The sequence below is a fragment of the Ovis aries genome, chromosome 10 (assembly GCF_016772045.2).
Source record: "Ovis aries strain OAR_USU_Benz2616 breed Rambouillet chromosome 10, ARS-UI_Ramb_v3.0, whole genome shotgun sequence".
Lineage (NCBI taxonomy): Eukaryota > Metazoa > Chordata > Mammalia > Artiodactyla > Bovidae > Ovis > Ovis aries.
In genome coordinates, this window is record NC_056063.1 from 75,245,555 (window position 1) to 75,268,684 (window position 23,130).

Genomic DNA, 23,130 nt, shown 5'->3' on the forward strand with positions numbered 1-23,130 from the left:
TAAGTGGAGCATTCAGTTGAGGGACAGAATTTAAGACAGCACTAAAAACTCAGTAATCAAGTAAAATTTAATGAAACACTCAAATGAAATCACAGTTCATATCCTCCAAAAAAGCCATGATAAACCAATCACAACTTGAAATAAAGATCAGATCAGCATTACTGCCTTTTCCCCTTTCTGCTTCAGGCTTCAGTACACCTCTGCTCAGCATGGCTTTACTCGGTGCCTGGCAGTGCGAGAAGCAGCACGTCCCTCCATCAACGCTTACTTTACAGGCGAGGAAACGAGGCACAGAACTTAGGGGGTCAGTCCAAGGTCACAGAGGTCCTACGTGGTAAAACAACTTTTAAACAGATTAACAAGAGGTCATTTTTACTTGCCTTGACCATAAAGATAAAATCAACACCTACTTTTAAAACTGGTCTACAAGTGACCAGATCTTCAGATATCATCCACAACTTGAAAGATTTGAAATCAAGCTCAACATGAGTTCTTCTTCCTTCGAAGACGAAGTGAACCAGGGGCCATGCCGTGCTAAGTCAGTTTAGCCATGTTCCACTCTGTGTGGCCCCATGGACTGTAGCCCACCAGGCTCCTCCGTCCATGGGATTTCCCAGGCAAGAGTACTGGAGTGGGTGCCCGGTCCTTCTCCAGGGGGTCTTCCCGACCCAGGGATCGAACCACAATCTCGTGTGTCTCCAGCATTGGCACACAGGTTCTTGACCACTAGTGCCCCCTAGAAAGCCCCCACAGGGGCAGTGTGGGCCAAAACCTCACTGTACTGAAATCTTTTTTCTCTTATTTTATTGTTCACACATAGGTGAAACCTAATAGTTCAAAGTATGGAACAGAGTGAGGAAAGATGGGAATGTGAGGGCAAAGACTTTCTGCCCATGTTAATCCCCCCAAGGAGCGAAGCAGCAGCAGACAGTACACCTTGGAGAGCCAGCTCCCAGGGCAGGATGGCCTCTCCCCAGGCTGAACCACGACCGCCCTTCACCTACAGCCTGCCGGCATACGCAGCACGATGGCCCACTGTGCTCTCCCCCGCCCTCCGCACCAACCTTGTCCCGAATCTTATGAACAGGAACACTGGCCATATTGCCTCCTTGCGCCTCACCTCCATGCCTCCAGAAACGCCGTCTGTCAACCTGGAATGTTCCCCACCACCTCCTGATCTTAACCTGCCAGATGCCTGCTCACCTCTGTGTTATACAGATCCAGGACTCCACCCAGAACTGCTGACTTGCAGCCTTGAGCTGAGACCTGGGAAGTCCTCCAGTCGATACTTAATGCTGTAGGCTTTCACCTGAGAGTCACTGATCTTAGTAACACAAAAGAGAGGAAGAACACCCACAATGTTTCAGCCCAGATCCAATACAAGGAAACATGGACGGGTTCCCAGATATATTAGCATCTCACAGGCATGACACAGATGACTGTGCGCAGCTGAAAGCAGAGGACGGGGATGAGGCCACAACTTGCACTGCCCTCCAGGGGACGGACACACGGTTCCGCGCTCGAGCTCAGGTGCTGAGTCGTGCCCGACTCTCTGCCTCCACGGACCATGGCCCACCAGACCCCCTGCCCACGGTGTTTTCCCAGCAAGAACACTGGAGTAGGCTACTGTCTCCTTCCCCACGGCACACACCTTAGTCTTACTGAAATGCCACGGCAGGTTTCCATTGATCATTTCTATTTACCTGGATTTGGGGGGGAAAAAATACAACTTTGTAGGTGGGCTCTTCCACCAGAATCACCCTTCATCCACCTTCCTTGCCCCGTCTTCCCTGACCCCTGCCAAAATAAAATGCCTCTCAACTCCAAGCCAATAAGAAAGGCCCTCCAGAGTAGCAAGAGCCCCAAGCATCTCTCCAGTTGTTTTAATGGTATGTTCACACACTGAAATGGGGCTCAGCAGGATACTTCCCTGAAGAGAATATAGAACAAAACCAAGCCCCTAGGGTTTTGTTGCCTAGAGTTCCTTAATACCTTATTTGCCAGCTGAGTTACAAGCACTCAATCAAGTTCAAATTTGTGACCATGATGGCGGCTAACTAAAAGCAATGAAGCAATCTGTTTAGGGAAAGGCAACATGCATTTCTAAGGATTTCCTTTCTTCCTGCTGCAGAGGAATAAGATGCCAAAGTGACATCCTCCATATGCATCCTCCACACTGCAGTTAGGGCAGTAATGAAAAAAAAAAAACACACACACACACAAAAAAAACCCTAATCCAATACTGCTGTCTAATGTACCCCTGTCTGTCTTCCTCCTCAGTAGGATCTCAGATGTGTACACTAGACTGATAAAACTTACATGAGCGTTCCTAGTTCCCGATTGGAGACTTGAAGAAAAACAAAAAATCTTAAGGAGGTTCTGTTTAGCAGCATTTTTAAACTGAGACTATGTTAACAATTTTCCTAGCATCTCGTTTTAAAATAATGGCAGCATGTTCCACGATATGTGTTCATTAATTCGGGGGAAACACAGGGCTTCAGATTTACTGCGGTAGAGTTAAATCAACCGAAAGTGTCAGCAGACCCAGCTCCCTGGAGCTAAGATGCCAGCTCCAAGTCTCCACTTGTCTCAGGGACACGTGCTTATCAAAGTGAGGACATCAAGCCATCTGACGATCAGGTTCTCTCAGTTCAAGGTTCCTGCATTTCAGTACTACATTCTAGCACCCCAGCTAACAGGGCTTACTTTACTCTTCTGCTGTGACACTAATCTTGTCAGACTCTGTGTAAACCAGCACTTGTCACAAAAGAGAACTTCTCAGGAACTTTCATGAGAGTAGTTCCAAGAGCCAAGAGGAATGCTCTCCCACACTTACTCATTAGTCCATTCAAGACTCAGTTGATTCATGCATTCAATCTCCTGCCTGCTCAATCACTCACAAGCATTTCTTAACCGCAGAGCACTGTGCAAGGACTGAGACGTAAGGAACACACACAGTCTAGCAGGAGAGGAAAGATGGAAGGATTCAGATGAGGAACTTACATACCAAGTGTGGCAGGGACTGGCTAGAAATGTGCTGTCCACTGGAACAGCAGAGCCACTAGTCACACCGGGCTATTGAGCATTTGACATTTGGTTAGTCAAATGGAAATAAATTCTCAGCGTAAATTTCAAAGGCTTTGGATGAAGAAACAAACAAAGAATACAAAATATCTTATTCATAATTTCTATTGCTGACATGCTGAATAATACTGGTATATACTAGATTAAATTAAATATATTATTAAAATTAATTTCATTTGTTTCCTTTTACTTTTTTAAATGCAGTTACTAGCAAATGTACAATGACATCTATGGCTGGCACCATATTGTGACTGGACAGAAGGGGACCAGATGCTCCCCAATCCTGTGTCTTCTTTCTGGGGTAGAAAGAAAGACCACCCTTCCAATCTGTCTGGCAGTCAGGCTGAAAACTATGTGACTGGGTTCTGGCTGAGGAATATCAGAAAAACGAGGTAGCAGAGCCTGCTGCTGCTGCTGCTGCTGCGTCACTTCAGTCATGTTCGACTCTGTGCGACCCCACAGACGGCAGCCCACCAGGCTCCCCCGTCCCTGGGATTCTCCAGGCAAGAACACTGGAGTGGGTTGCCATTTCCTTCTCCAATGCATGAAAGTGGAAAGTGAAGTCACTCAGTCGTGTCCAACTCTTAGCGACCCCATGGACTGTAGCCCACCAGGCTCCTCCGTCCATGGGATTCTCCAGGCAAGAGTACTGGAGTGGGGTGCCATTGGGGTTATAAAACATGGTGCACAAGGGTCCCAGCTCGCTCACTCGCTCTCTCCTTGACGAGCTACTGAAAGCGCAGACCATACAGAGAGCTCTGAGGAGGCCATGTGCAAGGGAGAAGCCCTGGATATAAGGGAACTAGGCTCTGAATCATCACACGGAGGACCACGTGAGGCACACCCAATGGGATCCGGTCGCAAGTGAGAAATAAGCTCATTGTTAAGCTACCGCCATCTGGTTACCTCAGCTAGCCTTCCCTGACTAAGTAACACACTAAGAAAAAGTATCTCAATGTGAGAGATGACTGCCTGCTCAGAATTCTCAAGACGAGCCTATGGGACGAGGTGCCATGTGAAAGGTGTCTAAATGTGGCGATTCTCAAACTCCATCACGTCAGAACTACTCAGAGAGCTTGTTAGAGCACAGACTGCTGGGCCCTCTTCCAATCCTCTCAAGGACGATCCAGCTGGGGAGGGAGGTCTGTCTGTGCACGCTGGCCCTCTAAGGGCATAGGGTCTCCCCCAAGACCCTCCACTGAGCTGCTGTCTCTCTCCCCCTGCCCCCAAATTGTCTAGTGTAGGCACCTGGAGGGCCGGTGAGACTCTGCAGCTCTGACGCACTCCCAAGAGTGATGATGCTGCTGACCCACGCAACATATCTTGAAAGCCAACATCTTTAAAGAAGGAGCAAGATTTTGTGACCAGAACAAAAGGCACTCAAGGGAAAAGAAACCACTGTTCAGAAAGGTTTGGAGGGTTGGAAGAGCATGGTGTGTTTGGGGTGCCGCAAGACCTTTCGGGAAAAAGCATCACAAGGCGTAGGAAAGGAGTAAGGGGGAGAAAAAGAAAAGCAGACACTTGCATTCAGCAGTCAGGAGTGAATTCTGCCGCCTCAATGAGAACTTTACAGCAACAGTTTTTCCTTTCACAGCATATGTAGTAATACAAATAATTACTCTTCTCTCCTAACACTTCAATTACCTACAAAATTGTTGGGGAAACGACTGGGGTCGAGTATGGTGATTTATCCATTATGGACAGGTATGAGACTCCAAAATCATAATTTCTGGATCAACCACCCCTTTATTATAATCTTGTTATGTGACCCAAGAAACAATTTAACTGCCATGTAATTGCTGTGTGTGTGCTATAAGCAGAGTAACATTTGCCTTCAATGTACTTTATAGAAACCTTGAGAGATTACATGTGGAAATTTTAAAAATTTGTTCCCATGAAAAGATACATAATTCACATTCAAAGAGTATCTATTATTTTAATAGGTGCTACTCAACCTGGTGAGACACAAATGGCTAAGTGTCTGGGAGAGAAGCCACCAGAACTGACAAATACCATGATGGAAGACAGATGGGCTTGGGCTAGATTAGGGAGGGCAGGGACTATGAGGACACAACTTCACCAGGAATCCCTTGCAGTGGTAGAGTGCTGAGTGCCCCTCCTTCCCACCATCCAGGACACACACACACATACACACACACACACACACACACACACACACACACACACAGTGACGGTCCCCAACTCACTCAACTCATCGGTGCCCTCTGTGTAGCTACAAAGTGTGGCACTGAGATAGATAACCTCTAATATCACTGTTAACAGGATTCTATGAATCATAGCCTAGTTTATGACTATACCAAATTCCCATTCCTACCACAGATGTTTATTTATACAGGCAACACGACTTTTTAAAAAATTAAGTGGTGAAAACAGACATCTAGGTGCAAGATGCTGAAACAGGCATGCTATTTGTGCTGTATCCAAACAAATGCTGGGGAAAATATTTTAGTAAGCGTTTTTCTTTCTAACAGTACAAGGAGGAAGAGTTTTATTTCAGCGAAACATATTCTTTGCTCAAATAGAAATGGTCTCTTTGTGATCTAAAGATCTAAAGGCCTCTTTGTTATCATCTGGGTGTGTGTTGGGGGGGGGGGAATGATTTAAAATAGTTTGTTAAAAAACAGTTTATGAAGTGCTTTCTCCCAGTGCAGTTAGAATTAGATTAATAATACATGGCAGAGGGTGAGGAGGAGCAGGGGGAGATGGGGAAGAAGAGGAGGAAAAGGTCTTCTGCCACAAGGGACGCAGGCACAGAGAGCTCAGTGCATTCATCCCATAATCACATAGAATCATGTCACTTAAAATCATATTTGTGAGTGGAGCTTCCCAGGTGGCTCAGTGGTAAGGAATCCGCCTGCCAATGAAAGAGACACGGGTTCAATTCCCCAGTTGGGAAGATGCCCTGGAGAAGGAAACAGCTACCCTCTCGAGTATTCTTGCCTTGAGAATCCCATGGACAGAAGAGCCTGGTGGTCGCAAACAGCTGAACACAACTGAGTGAGTGAACATTCCATATATACGTGTTATAAATAATCACGTCCCTAATCAAGGTCAATTAATTCATTATCTTTGTTCTTTCCTCCCAACTGTGCTCCTAATATAAAGTGGTAGTTTTTCTTTTCTTTCCATTCTTTTGTATGGCTTCCAGAAAAAAAATTAGAAACATGCTTACCAAAAACCCAGGCCTTAAACTAATTTTTTGTGTTTAAAATATTTGATCATTATGTTTTAGAATAGTACATTCTAGAAGCCAAACAATAGTAAACATTAAGTTTCATGTTTGCATTCAGTTTAAACTGTAGACAAGTGAAAAACCTTTAAAAAGTTAGGGACATATGGTTATTACCATTTCACAAGCAGGAAATTGTATAAATGACCCAGGTGTTCCAAATAAATGTACACGCAGGGAATAAAAAAAAAAATCCCCAGGGTCTGAATCATGCTGTTGGAAGTCTCTCTGCCAGGTCAATGTGCAGGTCATGGGGCCACAGAGGACCCAGAGTCCCACCATGACAGAGACATCTTTTCTCAGAAAGGGCTTTCTTGTGGACATTCCGCTAATAGCATTCCTTAATGTAAAGCTAATGCCAGGGCACCATTTGAAGTGATAACATCACTGTGGTTCACCACATGCAATGGAAAGCAGGCTGGGAGGAAGGAGAACAGTGAGACGTGTTGGCAGTCCAGGGTCTCTATAAACTCGTGCAGAGGTCCCTATGGAATCACCCAGTAAGTAACGAGCCACACAACTGCTGGTTTACATGCAGCTGTGATAAGTGCACTGAAAGAAATGTACAAGATGCTCAACCAGTCTGGGCTCAAATAAGCCTCTCTGAAGGAGACACTCTTGAGCCGTGGCCAGAAGGAAGAGTGCAGTTGAATAAAGAATGGCTGAGCGAGCTGGGCAGAGGGGATAGCACAGCACGTGCCAAGATGCTGAGACACAAAAGAGCTTGCGGGTTTGGAGAACTGAAAGATGGCCCACTCAGCTTCGGTGCAGTGGTCTGGGGGAGAGCAGCACAGGCTCAGCCTGGCGGGGTGAGCAGAGTACAGATCGGGCTGATAGGTGCATTAAAGACTGTGCGTCTTAGCCTGAGCTGCACGGGAAGCCATTAAGGGGTTTTAAGCAGAAAATGCAGATGACACCACCCTTATGGCAGAAAGTGAAGAACTAAAAAGCCTCTTGATGAAAGTGAAAGAGGAGAGTGAAAAAGTTGTCTTAAAGCTCAACATTCAGAAAACTAAGATCATGGCATCTGGTCCCATTACTTCATGGCAAATAGATGGGGAAACAGTGGCTGACTTTGTTTTTTGTGTGTTCCAAAATCACTGCAGATGGTGACTGCAGCCATGAAATTAAAAAGACGTTTATTCCTTGGAAGGAAAGTTATGACCAACCTAGACAGCATATTAAAAAGCAGAGACACTACTTTGTCAACAAAGGTCCATCTACTCAAGGCTATGGTTTTTCCAGTAGTCATGTATAGATGTGAGAGTTGGACTATAAAGAAAGCTGAGCACCGAAGAACTGATGCTTTTGAACTGTGGTGTTGGAGAAGATTCTTGAGAGCCCCTTGAACGGCAAGGAGATCCAACCAGTCCACCCTAAAGGAGATCAGCCCTGGGTGTTCACTGGAAGGACTGATGTAGAAGCTGAAACTCCAATATTTTGGCCACCTGATGTGAAGAACTGACTCATTTGAAAAGACCCTGATGTTGGGAAAGATTAAAGGCAGGAGGAGAAGGGGATGACAACAGAGGATGAGATGGTTGGATGGCATCACCAATTCAATGGACATGAGTTTGGGTGGACTCTGGGAGTTGGTGATGGACAGGGAGGCCTGGCGTGCTGCGGTTCATGGGGTCGCAAAGAGTCAGACACGACTGAGCGACTGAGCTGAACTTTCAGAAGCAGAAAATGACATGTGGCCACATGCATGGAGATAAGAACAGAGCTTCAGCTGCAGATGCGGTGGGAGACCACATACAGGGTGGTGGTGGCTAAAAAATGAGAGTGGATGACATCACCCAAGAAGATGAGGGCCCTGAGTAACACAGGTGTTACCACTAGCAATTACCGAAAACCCACCTCGCCCACACCACTTCCACGGTGCAAACCAGCTCAGCGATGACAGTGGTCACACATCTTTTTTCCAGATCCGCACGGCAATTCACCAGTAGCTGACTTACACCTTCTAAAGTCACCCCAAGCTAAAACCAAGACTGATATTACACAGTTATTTAATGTTTCTTATATTTATATCCCATACTCTGGCTGGACCGTATTTTACTTTTCTTTGATGATCTATATACGTTCCAATTATCAATTTTAAAATAAATGAGTTTCTGAGCTTGAAAAGATAATCCCGTCCAAACCTGCCTTCACACAAGAGGAAGGGTAGCTCAGGGAAGTTAAGGAACCTGGACAACATTTGTCCACCCTGGTCATGGGCTGGGTGTTTTAAGAGGATGTCCAGGACCACAGTGCCTGATTTCCCATGTAAACCTGTATTTGTGTCTTATTATAATATTCATGTGGAATTAAGTTGCTCTGCCAGGATAAGCATTCCACAAAAAAGTCTGAGTGTTCTGAAACCCAAAGAAACTCCATCTGTGCTGAGCCCAATGCGTACTTATTTCTTAGCTGATTTAACAGAAAAAAAAAGAAGAAGAAGAAAGGATGCATGCTCCCGTTTCCCTGACCTCTGAGAAGGAAAAGAGGCCTACACAGGGTGCTCACCCTAGAACACACTTGCTTAACAAGGGCCCCTGAGGGGCCACATATCTCACTTCAGGGACCAGACAGTGAAATGTGACCCCTCCAGAGATGACGTCACACTTTCCTTCTACTGAAAAGGTATGGTTCCCCGCCCCCATGCCCAATCAGGACCAAGACGAAAATGTGGGATTAAAAAAAAAAAAAAAGAACCCAATTTTGCTCAAACTTCTAAATAAAGCCTTCCGTTTAACCTCAGCCATGCTGAGCCCTCAGAGCTGCCGTGCCTAAAACACTCTGCAAAGAAGACCTTCCTCAAGGGCCATAATAACACGTCTCCTTCTCGACTATTAGATTCCTATTAGCCACACCTGAAATAAAAACCAACGTGAAACACAGGTTAGTCTTCTAAACCAGCCAACATCCTTTGGCCGCCTTCTTCAGGCCCTCTCAGCACTTCCCACCCACCATCCAGCCCCAGCGCCCATGTCTCTGTCCTCAAGACTATCTCCCAGGGTTCGCCATGCTCAGCCTCCATGGCTTCTTCTGGGAGCTCACCCTGCTGTTTCTGTGTGACGCTGAGTCTCAGCCCACCGCAGTGAGACATGAGGTCCTCAGTGGTCAAGAAGACCCCACATACGCCCCTAGTTTCAAGCATCTTTGTGACAGGACAGAAGACACTTCCACGTGGGATGGTGGGAGGACAGCTGAGAAGCCCGAGCACCACTTTGCAACCTCACAGTGAGGGAGAGCATGGGGTGCCCGGTCCGGCCTCTGCCGACCCATCCCTGCTGAACCCCCAGCGTCCTCTTTGCTAACGCCCCGGGGAGCTTCTCAGAGGGGCAGGCAGAGGCTGGTCTCCTTGCCAAGATGTGCTGCCAACCTGAGAAACGTCCTGGGACTGCAACTCCACAGCGGCTGACCTGACAGCCTCCCCCTACGACGTCTGCTTCGCACTCGGCTGGTCCTCTGTGAGTGAGTCACGGCCAAGAAGAGCTAACCTAGGACCTGGAAGCAGGACGGAGCTACAGGGCAGGGGTGAAGAGATGAGTCAGAGCAAAGCCACACGGGGTGCATCTCGCTAAATGAAACGGAAGCCCCTGAAGACAGGAACCGCCCACCTCTGAGGCTCCAACTGTGCTCACCCTCTCCTGTCGGCAAAGGGCCGATCGTCTGGCCAGGCAGGCAGAAAAGCGGAGAAAGCCTATCCCCAGTGGGATGAGCCCTTTTTGACCTCAAGTGCACTTACAGCACTCCTGGCTTTGGTTTCCGTCTGAATCATGCAGCAGCAGAGTCCAGAGCCAAGGTGCCGAAATACTTTACAAGGTTCTGACCCAAGAGGCTTGTTAAGGCTCACAAAGTCTGTAAAGGGCCTGTGGTTCAGGGCACGTAGTCTCGGTCAGCACCTCCCCCTTCGGGGCAGCCTCCCCAGCACCCTGCCGGGCTGAGACTTCCCGAGTCTACCTCCTACCAGGACACTTCTCAAGGGAGGCTGCTTGGCGGCTAACACTCCCAATTCCTTAAACTCTGGCACACAAACTCTTCTAGATCATTCTGGATACTCTCCATGAATTCTGAAATAGGAAGAGAGAGAAGCGATGGGGCAGACAGTCCGTCGTGGTGGATGACCCAAGGCCACCTGTATTTGCTTATGGATCAGAGCAGCTGGATTCATCTTGAGGGCTATTTTCTAAATTAGCATGTGACCCCAAGTGTACGGTGAGTGGGTAGTGGAAGAAGACAGCCACAATGTCACTGGGGGTAAGTGGAGGAGAGAGAAAAGGGTGAGGAAGCTTGGAAACACAGTTCTGTTATATCTAACCACAGACAACAGAGTGGACAGGAAGTCAAAGAGAGGCATCAGCTCCCCCTTTCACTTCTGTGATAAACCCAGACTCAAGAGTTCGGCACCGGAAGCTCAAACACTGTATATTTGGAAAGAAATGGTCTAAGTGTCCTCTCAAAACCTAGTGCGGCAATTCTCTGAGTTCCTTCAATAGTCTTTCTGACTCATTCATCGTGTTCACAGACTCAGAGGGTGGGTATGTGGCCTGGGACAAGGTTCGTAAGAGCAGTTTATGAATACACACATGAAGACGGCCAAGGAAACAATAACAAAACAACTCTTTTTTAATAAGAAAAGCAAAAAGGAGTTTAAAGGGCTTTTTAAAAAAATTCATTTCCCAATAGAAAAAATTCTTAAACCATGAACTCACTTGCATGTTTCAAGATCACCCACCCTTCTCCTGAATTCTTGAATTGCCTGCTTGCAGCCAAGTGCTCCAAGTCTGGGGCTGCAGGACAGACAACATCAGCAATCCTAAAACTTAGCTTCAGTGATCTTTTTTTTTTTTTTTAACGTTTCATTTTTAACAGAGGGTGATTAGAAATTATAAAAATGAAAAAGGTTTTAAAGTTTTGGTACGGCTGAAGGTTGTTTTTGAAATTGAGACCATTACTGCCTGTTTTCCCTTTGGACAGGGCCCAGCATTTTTCAGATAAACACGCATCTGCAGAAACCATCAGAGTTTCCACTGGTTTTATAGCACTGGTCACAAGAGAGTATGACTTGGACAGCTGCCTGCAACCCTCCATAACACAAGAGGGATGTGCTCTAAAGGTGGTTGAGTTCTGAGGGTGAAAAGTGAAAGCGGAAATTCAGCATCAACTCTCTCGCATCCCTCCAAGTTCCCAGAAACTATCAATGTGCCCTCGTTTATTCATTTGCTGAAGGGGGACTGGTGAAGTCCCACTCCAGTTAGCATCAACGAGGAACCAAAAATAAGACTAGGTGTCCACTTTTCAGGAGTGGCTAAAACATTCAGGGCTCTGCCTGCCTTCAATAACCCACACCCCAGTCATCCCTGAAAATCAGATTCTGGTGTGATTCAAGGTTCTCGGGCTTCCCAGTTGGCACTAGTGGTAAAGAATGCCCCTGCCGATGCAGGAGACGCAGAGATGCATGTTTGGTCCCTGAGTCGGGAGGATCCCCTGGAGGAAAGCGTAACAATTCACTCTAGTATCCTTACCTGGAGAATCCTATGGACAGAGGAGCCTGGCGGGCTACGGTCATGGGGTTGCAAAGAGTCAGACACGACTGAAGCAACTTAGCACGCATGTGCGCAAGGCTCTTGAAGAGAACATACTTAGAAGGAGCTCCCACACACCAACTTTCAGTTAAGAATACACACTCATCCTTTTACAGCCCTTTCGCTGGCTCTTCTGCTCTACCAGGTCTTTCTCCAGACGTAGTACTCAGTTCTCAGCACTGACTCCAGAACACCAGCAGGTCGTGGATATGAGTCAGGAAGCAACATCTCAGTGCCCCCTCTTTAGAAGGCCCCAGGATTTCAGGCCCAGTGGTGTAAGTTGCAGAAATTTTCAGTTCACAACAGCAGGAGCCAACCTTTCCAAAGCAATGTGCTAAATTTCCAAGATGCTCTTCTTTCTGGGAATTTGGTAACTTGCAGGTGGCAAAATGCAGCAGAGAAGGCCATCACTGAAAATCTCACCCCGTCCCCAGTTAAACATTTAAAGTTTGTGCTGTGGTGGTTTAGTTGCTCAGCCAAGTCTGACTCTTTGGGGCCCCATGGACTGTAGCCCACCAGACTCCTCTGTCTATGGGATTCTCCAGGAAAGAATACTGGAGTGGGTTGCCATTCCCTTCTCCAGGGGATCTTCCTGACCCAGAAATCGAACCTGGGTCTCCTGCATTGCAGACAGATTGTTTACAGACTGAGCTACTAGATAAACATATCTAGAAAACCTGTGCCTACCTGGGGGTGGAGGAGGGGGATGGGGGAAAAGAAAAATGAGGTAAAAACATTCTCCTCCTATAATTCAAACAAAACCCCAAACACACACAGGAACTAGCATACAAACTCCATTCAGTTCTGCAGTTTGAAAATGAATGACAAATGGCTACAAAATCTTCCATCATCTGTAGCACTCCCCTTAGTTAGAAACTCCCCTCTAAAAAGTGCAAACACCCTTTGACAGATACATTTCTGTGAGCTATTTATACCACGGTGTGAATGTTTTAATCAGATAAGAGCCTAACATCTAGCTGAGATCATTCACACGCAGACTGACAGTGAAAGGAAACTGGGGGTAGATTTCTGGAACACTGGTTGGGGGGCGGCTGCCCAGAGGATGAGGCACTGGTGGGGGGAGTGTCCCAAAGGCCTAGGTGCAGCAGGAGAGAAGACATCTGACCCAAATGTAACCTTGTCCTTGGTAATGTCAGTAATTATCTCCCTGAAAGAAAAGGCTTTGCAGCCAAGTAACAAAGACACAGACTAAACAAAGACTCTACATTCTCTTCTTCACGCCCTCTTACAGCTAGAGACCTCTTTATGTACACATTATTGGAATTATTATCTAAATGTGCTACCTTACATTCACTTGCTCTTATAAAAACATTTTTAATCTCTGTCAGGAGACCACACAAATTTGACTTAAAAGACTTTATTCTAAGAGGCTTTAGGTAAAGTAAGTCCTCAAAACTCTTTAACAGGAAAAGCTGGAAGTGCCACGCAGTTCAATGTATACACATGGCTGCCAATTCCTGCTGATGCTCTAAATAGAACGTAACTTCTCATCATTGTGCTCTCTTGGTCATAGAGAGTGGTAACAAACCAAACCCCTGGTCCTATAAAAGCCTTTTGTTCTGTTTCACTTGTGTGTCAGGGAGATGGGGGAAGAGGGTACCCTTTCCACTGAAAAGTCAGAAGGAAGGTACAGTACAGGCCTTCCTCACACTGAGGTAACCCTGGGGTTAACTTTAATTTCTGTGGTACTGGAGAAGACTCTTGAGAGTCCCTTGGACTGCAAGGAGATCCAACCAGTCCATCCTAAAGGAAATCAGACCTGAATATTCATTGGAAGGACTGATGCTGAAGCTGAAACTCCAATACTTTGGCCACCTGATGCAAAGAACTGACTCACTGGAAAAGACCCTGATTCTGGGAAAGACTGAAGACAGGAGGAGAAGGGGGTGACGACAGAGGATGAGATGGTTGGATGGCATCACCGACTCCATGAACATGAGTTTGAGTAAACTCTGGGAGTTGGTGATGGACAGGGAGGCCTGGCGTGCTGCAGTCCATGGGGTCACAAAGAGTCAGACACGAGTGAACGACTGAACTGAACAGTCTACACAAGATGACGACCCGCCTGCAGCTCAGAGAGGAAACTGGGGGTTTTCTGACATGCAGAAGGACACAGCAGGGACACCAGAGAGGGAAAAGGACCCCTGGGAGCCTGCGCATCTGCCCGGACGCAGGAGGAGGTTCACCAGAAATTACTGAAGCTCACACTTCAGGACCCTGCCTGGCAGAGGCCCCTCCCTGGCAGAGGCCCCTCCCAGAGCCCTGTATCTAAGTTGGTCTTTAGAGTTCCTATTAGTTCTCTTAAAGAGGGCTCTTAACTGTAGGAACTTCAGGCCCGACAAAAGCTGAATCTGTCCCTGACCTGAAGGCTCCTCTGGCATTTGAACACAGCAAGACCAAAAGTGAACCCATGATCTGTTCTCCTTTCTCTGCTCCATGCCAGCTATGCTTAAACCCACCCCTCCTCTCCCGTGCCTGCATTTGATTAATGGCATCATCACCTCCCAAGTTAGAGGACTGGGCGTTGTTATTCCCTGCTCTCTCATCTATTTCCAGCATGCAACAGTCAAGTAAATTCTAGCTCCAGAGAAAATCCCTCTGGTCTGACCTGTTCCCTCCATGCCCTCCTTCAGAGAAGATTTGTCTGGATGCTCACAGCTTTCACCCCTGGTCCCCCTGCCTCCAGCCTCCCCCTTTCTGATTCTATAGCCCCCTCTGCAGCTGTAAGGAGGTCTCAGCTTTCCCCCTGTCTCCCCGGGACTCTGCTCCTTCTGCAGACATGTCCTTCTCTTACCCCTTCATCTGGTTGACTTCTTTGTCTCCTTCAAGACTCAAGTAAGACATCACCTCCTCCTCCTTCCTTCACTCTGCCCCCAGGGTGAGCTAGGAGTCCCTTGCAGGTTTTCTCGTGGTGGCTGGGCTTATCCCCATCACACTGTACCCCACTTAGGAGTTCACCAGGCCTTCTGAGAGCATGGACTGCGGGCCATTCCATTGTTTCAGCAGGCATCCAATGGCTATCAGGTATGACATAGTATGAAATATGTATTTGCTCTCTGCCCTGTTTCCTGGCCCAGAGCTTCTGAAACTCTAGTAATTCTGAGTAACAGGGGTGAGAGAAGTACCCTGTGATACATAATAACTCCTTTTCAACTATGCCTGAGTTTATGCTAACGAGGTGACTCTTAGAACAGGAGGAGGTTGGTTACCTGAGGAACCAATCCTGTGAATAGAGGGTCTTATCTTTCAGCTCTGCTCCCTGACTTCCCAGGACGGGAGAGAGGCTGCAGGTTGAGTTCAATAACCAATAGCCAATGATTTAATCAATTGTGCCTACATAATGGGGGTTTCCCTGGTGACTCAGCGATAAAGAAGCTGTCAGCAATCCACAGGAGACACAGGTTCCACTCCTGGGTTGGGAAGATCTCCTGGAGGAAGGCGCGGCAACCCACTCCAGTATTCTTGCCTGGAGAATCCCAGGGACAAAGGAGCCTGGCAGGCTACAGTCATTAGGGTCACCGAGAGTCTGAAATGACTGAAGCCACTTAGCACACACGGATGCCTACCTAATGGAGCTGCTGTGTTCACCCTAACAGAGGGTTTTGCAGAGCTTTGCTGGTGAAGGGGTTTGCTGGTGAAGACACAGAGGTGCTGGAAGAGAGGCCTGCCTGGAGATGCATGGAAACCCCTCAGCCCTTCCCCACACCCTGCCTCACATAGCTCCTCCATTTGACTATTTCTGAGTAGTACCTTTTCTAACACACCAGAAATAGGAAGTGTTTTAAGTGTTTTTCTAAGTTCTGTGAGCCTTTCTAGCAAATGATCAAATCCAAGGCGGTGTGGGGCGGGGAGTGGTGGTGGTGAGGTCCGAATGATTTATAGCTGGTGGGTCAGAAGCACAGCTGACAAGCTGGGAATATATGAAGTGGAGGAAGTCTTGAGGAAGTCTTGTAGAATTGAGCCCTTGACCTGCGGGGATCTGCACGAGATCTGGGCAGTTAAGAGTCCAAATTATTTAATGTGAGGGAAAAAACCCCACACATTTGGTGTCAGAAATGTTGTTAGTAGGGCTTCCCAGGTGGCGCCAGTGGTAAAGAACCTGCTTGTCAATTCAGGAGAGATAAGAGACAGGGGTTCGGTCCCTGAGTCAGGAAGATCCCCTGGAGGAGGGCATGGCAACCCACTCTAGTACTCTTGCCTGGAGAATCCAATGGACAGAGAAGCCTGGCGGGCTACAGTTCATGGGGGTCACAAAGAGGTGGACATAACTGAAAAGACTTAGCACAGCACAGGCTGTCAGCAGAGAAAATAGTTTTTCCAACGTAATGGAAAAAAATAAGAAAAAAGTTTGGGTTCTCTTCTGATTGCTCTTCAACAATAAAGCCTAGAGAAGTAAGAGTAACTTATAAGACTAATTCTTTGATGATGCTATTACGACGCTTTAATGATGCTATTTCATAAGACCAGAAAACACAAGGAATACCAAATGTGCAAAAGGGTAAAACTCGTCACAAATAGGACTGCCTGCCACCAAGCCCACATCTTAGAACTGTATAATATAAGCAAACTCTCATTACACAGACCCTGCAAAGGCAGAACCTACTCCAGAAGAGAAGAGAAAGTCTATCCACTGGCAACCAACTCCCTGCCCCTCTGCTTAGGCTCACAAGTCACATCTACCTCATTTTTCTAGAATATGGGTTTTCCCTTGGCAGCAAAACAGATGTTTATTGAAATGCATCCTGGGATAAAGCCTTGGATTGTTCACTGACATATGAAAAAAGTAACACTTTATCCAATATATCAGTACTGAGATGACAACAAAAAACATACACATATACACAAGTAGACACAGTCAAATACAGATTCACACACACACACACACACATGTCCAAAACTTAACACACATTTAAATGTAGGTAAGGAGGGAAATTAATTACCTTAAAGGAAAAACTAGAATTCACTCTTCATCTGTTAAGATACAGATACCTTTCCTATAGAAACAAACACAATTAGTTTGGAATCTCTGGTAGTGCCTCTGCTTGTAGTTTGCTGGGACTCCTTTTGTTACCAGAGACAGGATACGCAAAAATGTAGATTCAAAGCAAGGTTACCTGAGGATGCAGCTGCTACGCTGGAATGTTTCTTTCATCAAAATGCACCAGAGAGTTTTTATAAAGACAAGCTCGATCTCCTCTATGAGCAGGCTACTTCACAAGAGAGCAAATTTACAAATACACACAACTCTACACTCAGTCTTTATCCCTTAGCCCCTGAACCTTTATAAATATATGCTTTATAAAACTACCTAATTCAGCAATGTGTGCAGTACAACCTGTTTAGAGATAAATCTTAAAAGTGTAATATTTGTTTCTCCAAATTTCTTGTTTCCATTTTGATTAAACTGTAATTGAACTCACAGCTGGATAAGAGCTTTGCTTCTATAATGGACAAAGAGTACTCCCAAAACAAAGCCCAGTACAAAAAGGAACAGAAAATATAATGAAGACAGGATCACAAATCAATGTCTAAGGAATGGATTATTCAAAACACAAAATTGAGAAAAATGAGCGTTAGGGGTAAGGAAGGAATCAAATTAGGGCCTCAACTAAACTATACATCAAATAAATTCTAGGTTGACTAAAGCAAGGGTTGGCAAACTTTCTATAAAGGATCAGCTAATAAATATTTTAAGTCAGAAAGTACATATTATAGATCTCTGTCACAACTATTCCGTTCTGCCACTAAGAAAGAAGATATAGACATGAAAAAAAATGGCCTGAAAAAAATGCCAACTAAACTTCATTCATAAAACCAGTTGGCAAGAAGGACCCTTGGATGCAAGAGCCAAATATAATAGTAAATAAATAAATAATCAAGAAAACAAATTCCAAAAGAAAACACCGGTGAATATCTGATCTGAGATAGGCAAGAATTTCTAACCATAAAAGTAATGGAAGAAATCACAGAGGAAAAGACCATTATGCTTATCACTTACATGTAAACTTCTGTTAGTAAAATAAGTGCTATAGCTGTTAGTCGCTCAGTTGTGTCCGACTCTTTGCAACCCCATGAGCTCCTCTGTTCATGGAATTCTCCAGGCAAGACTACTGAAGGGGGTAGCTACTCCCTTTTCCAGGGGATCTTCCCAACCCAGGGATCAAATCCGGGTCTCCCTCATTGCAGGCAGATTCTTGACTATATGAGCCACCAAAATTAAAGGCAAATGACAAAATGGAGAAATACTTGAATATGACAAAAGATATAAATTTGAAAATTATATCTTTTGTCTCTCAAATTGGCAAAATAATGCTGGCAATCATCAGCTATATAAAACAAGACTAATATTCACTGGGTAGATCAGCTGGTAAAGAATATCCCTGCAGTGCCGGAGACCCTGGTTCAACTCCTGGGTCAGGAAGATCCCCTGGAAAGGAATGGGCTACCCACTCGCGTATTCTTGGGCTTCCCTGGTGGCTCAGGCGGTAAAGTATCTGCCTGCAATGTGGGAGACCCGGGTTAGATCCCTGGGTTGGGAAGATCCCCTGGAGGAGGGCATGACCATCCACCCCAGTATTCTTGCCTGGAGAATCCCCATAGACAGAGGAGCCTGGCAGGCTACAGTCCATGGGGTCACAAAGAATCGGACTTGACTGAGCAACTAAGCACCGACGGTGCAGCACAGGAATGTAACGTGGATCAATCATCAAGCAATAAAACAATATGCATTAAACAGCCTTTAAAAAATTCATTCCTGCCTTAACAAGTTCATGTTTATGAATCTAACCTATAAAAACAATTATAGATCCATAAAAATATGTTTCGGTAAAGATGTACTCAGTAAGCCCAAACATAGTCTATAACCATCTAATGCCTAACAAAAGAAAAGCATTAAAATAAATTTGGTATATACATTACAGTGGAATATGAAGCATATATTAAATGGTGTGTTAGCAGAACACTGTGGGCATAAGAAAATGGCCATAAAAATGATAAGAGAAAAGGGCATCAGGACTATTTACAGGATATAACTATTTTTGATATTTGTATAAGCACAGAAAGATATCAGAAAACATGCACCACAGGTTAGAAGTGAAAGTGAAAGTGTCAGTCACTCAGTCCTGTCCAGCTCTTTGCAACCCCATGGACTGTAGCCCACCAGACTCATCTGTCCATAGAATTTTCCAGGCAAGAATACTGGAGTGGGTAGCCATTCTCTTCTGCAGGGAATCTTCCCCACCTAGGGATCGAACTCGAGTCCTCTGCATTGCAGGTGGATTCTTTACTGTCTGAGCCACCAGGGAAGCCCGCACTACATGCTAAACAGTAACTGAGCTGTGGGATTACGGCTGATTTTGTTTTCCTTTTTATATTTCCCTGTAGTCTCTAAATTTTCTAAAATAATTATGTATTCTAAACATGAAAGACAGTCAACATTATTTTTTAAAAGCAAAAAAGTTGTTGCTTCTCACCATTTCTGTGGGAGAAACATAAATCAGCTACTTTGAATATAGAACAAAGACTTGAACAAAGCAATAATGGCCTTTACTCATCTGTTTCTATTCAGTATTTCTGCTGCTCTTTCCTCTTTAATGTCTACGAAACAGCTACCAATTCCAAAAGGTTGAAGACCTCCCAGAACAAACACATTCCAGCCTCCACAATGGAACATTTCAGAATCCTCCAGGGAGATTTAGCGCTAGTGCTCATGCTTCCAGAAGTTGAGACGAAATCAGTGCTAATTTGAACCCTGGTGTGAGTTTTACTGCCTAAGCATACAGCGATCTCAGTTGATATTCTATTGAGCAGATACCTCCATCAACAGCTTAATAAAAAGCAATTATGAAGGCAAACTGCTTGAAGTCACAAGGGGAGAAAACAAATTTTCTTGTCTTCAATTAAAAAAAAAAATCTCAAAACAGTTATTTCTGGAGGACAGTCTGGCTATAGATATAAAAACCGCTTAAATAACAAATATACTTTGACGCAGCGATTCCAAGTCTAGAAGTCTGTGCTAAGAAAATAACAAGTGTTTAAATTACATATGGAAAGATGTTTATCACAGCATTTACAATCGGAAAAAAATGGGATACTGGGTAATGTGTTAAATAAAATGTCACTTCCAGATGTCTGTGTGAAGTTTGTGAATACGGGGAGCTAATACTTTACAAAATGCTACAAATTGGTTGGTACCAAAAAAAAAAAGGTAAAAATTTAGGCCTAAGTCTGCCTTAGAGCCTAACTTAGTCCATTTTATAAAAATATAGAACACTTGATGAGCAGTTTCACATGTTAGAACGCCAAGCATTCATTATCAAGGTCGTGGATCTTTGCCCTTAAATCAATGTGTGATAGAATAAATAACAATGTCATGAACAAACAAATAAACAAAATGTCACCTCCTGCAATGTGACTGTTTTTTGAAAATTCCCCATGTGACACTGTCTGAAGGGGAAGCCTTTGGGGGGTGGAACCCTCAAGAAGGGGACTGGGGCTCTTTACACAACAGGCTCCAGAGAGCTCGCTCACTGCCTCCTCCATGAGAAGCTTCTGTGAGAAGACGGCCATCTGTGAGCCAGGAAGCAGGTCCCCGTCAGGTACTGGATCTGTAGATGCCTCCATCCTGGGTTTCCCAACCTCCTACAGGAAATAAATGGGAGGGGACTTCCCTGGTGGTCCAGGGGTTGGGACTCTGTGCTTCCAACGCAGGGGGCCTGGGTTCGGATCCTGGGCAGGGAATCAGATCCCACATGCCACAACCAAGAGTTTGCATCCTGCAACTGGAAGATTCCACATACTGCAACAAAGATTGAAAACCCTGTGTATCACAACTAAGACCCAGTGCAGCCAAATAAATATGAAAAGAAAAGAAGGAAAGAAAGAAATGGTAGTTGTTTGCAAGCCACTCCGTCTATGTTATACCGTTAATAGCAGCCCAAAATGGCTTATCCACACAATGAAACGACACCATTAAGAATGAAAAATAAATGTGTACTCAGTTATATGGAAAGATGTTTGTGAGTCTATTCAAGCCAATAACAAGACTATATAACAAAATACCATGTATACTATTATGTATTACTTGGGTTGCCAGAATAAAATATCACTGACTTAGTGGCTCAAACAACAAAAAGTTATTTTCTCACAGTTCTGGAGCTTGAAGTTCAAGGTCAGGGTGCCAGCATGGTCAGCTGGTGCCTGGTGAGGACCCTCATTCTGGCTCGCAGACAGCTGCCTTCTTACTGTGTGCTCACATGGCAGAGAGATTTCTTACTCTTCTTAGAAAGGCCACAGTCCTATCGGATTAGGGCCCCACCCTTATGATCCCCTTTAACGTAATTATATCCTAAAGACCCTATCTCCAGATGTAGTCACATTGGTTGTGGGCTTCAACATACAAACTGGAGGTAGTGGTGGAGACAACACAATTTAGTCCACAGCAACCCATTATATGATTTTTATGAATAAGACTATATGTGGATGAAATTCTAGAAGTGTTAGTTACTCAGTCATGTTCGACTCTTTGTAACCCCATGGGTTATAGCCCAAAAGGCTCCTCTATCCATGGAATTCTCCAGGCAAGACTAATGGAGTGGGTTGCCATTTTCTTCTCCATGGAATCTTCCCAACCCAGGATCAAACCCAGGGGTTCTCCTGCACTGCAGGCAGATTCTTTACCATCTAAGCCACCAGGGAAACCTAGAAGGTTTGCCTCAAAATGTTTCTATCAGTGGTTACCTTCGTGCAGCAAACACCACAGGCTTGGTTTCCACAATGAATGTTAATCTCCTGCTTATGATTTAATAAATATTAAAAAGATGGTCAATTCTTAAAAAGCACTGCAGAGGAGGACAATATAAACTCTCTCATGCTAGCTCGTGCTGGCTGCACTCACAGCATCAACAAAGCAACGCAATCCCAGGACACAGCAAATGGATTTGGAATCAGAGCAGACTGTTCCTTGAAAACATCAGCTGAGTTTACTGCTCCAGTCAAAACAGGCAACAAAATCCACATGGCATCATTAGGAAGGATATGACCAAAGCCATGGTCCCATGACTGAACCAAGAACCAAAGGAGTGTTCCAGAAGGCAATCAAGCAGATTTCTGCTTTCTTACACCTCAAGACAGTTATCACAGTTCAAGAAACAGTTATGAGAGAACATCTAAAAAATATAAAGACCCAGCCTTTACCTTCCCCACAGCCTCAAGCTGATGCGTATTATTATCCCAGTCTCCACTAACCCCAGTCATTGATTACACCGCAACCTCCCCCCTACCCTCCCGCCAGCCCACCCATCCCCGCAGCCCCGCAGACACACACAGGCAGGGCTGCAGGCTCTTGTGATCGTATCACCTCCAGCTCTGTTCTCTTTGCACAGTGCACACAGAATAAACCAAAGGAATTTCATAACCAGTTGGTGTTTCACATGAGGAAGGCCTGTTTCGCCTGGAGAGACTGAAGTGGTCCCTGTATAAAATTCTATACAGCAGTAAAGGTTGAGAACATGTTGAAGACTTGTAACAAATCTTTCAATAGGAGGACCATGAAATACTTCAAAGCTTTAAGGAGGCAAGAAAAAAAGATCAACTATCCATTTACAATGGGTAAGATTATCGCTCTGTTATCCCAACATGTCATGAAAGAAACTGAGGATTAGAGTTTGTCTTCTCCTCTTGCGACTTGCAGTAATGTGCTCTTTGTGAAGGGCTGACAGAATCCTAGCTGCTATCAAGGTTAGAACTGAGTGGCTTCCCCCACGTCAGTTACATTACACAAAACGAGAACATGCTACGGAATAATCCCACAGTTCCTCAATTCTTCCATGGTAGACACATCAAGAAGGGAAGAAGCTACCACCGGCAATGAGGAAAACAGGTCAAGTCCTGGTCAACGGGGCTGGGTCCATCACAAACCTTCACAGACGAGGAAAAATTGGGATTTACAAGAGTTTTGTCTCAGCTTAAGCTGCCCCTTCTCATGGAAGGTGCCTGGGCAATGGGTGGGGCCTCCTCCCCGAGTGGAGACTGGAGAGCTTCCTCCTTATTTCTGTACGTCTAGCACCCAGCACAAAGAAGCACGCAAGGGTGTTCCTTTTTCACTCTAATTAGTTTACTTCTTTCTTTATTTGGCTGTGCCAGGTCTTAGTTGCGTCATGGCGAGATCTAGTTCCCAGGCCCCCTGAATTGGGAGAACAG

The 23,130-nt window shown here is 45.4% G+C and overlaps 1 protein-coding gene across 15 annotated transcripts in view; it reads right to left on the reverse strand.

Annotated features, from left to right (window-relative positions):
* The window catches only part of DOCK9 (dedicator of cytokinesis 9), a 288,486-nt gene that overhangs the window by 188,539 nt on the left and 76,817 nt on the right, over positions 1 to 23,130 (reverse strand). For 2 of the 15 annotated variants that reach the window (XM_060394654.1, XM_060394653.1), the window contains exon 1: positions 9,967 to 10,187. The exons of 12 other annotated variants lie outside the window; for them this stretch is intronic. Coding sequence is in view for 1 of the 3 variants with exons in the window: in XM_060394648.1 (XP_060250631.1) it covers positions 1,065 to 1,100 (36 nt within the window). In the remaining 2 variants the exon portion in view is untranslated. Of the gene's footprint in view, positions 1 to 1,064; positions 1,187 to 9,966; positions 10,188 to 23,130 lie in introns of those variants that run through there. One more of the 15 variants, XM_060394648.1, reaches the window with a different exon arrangement.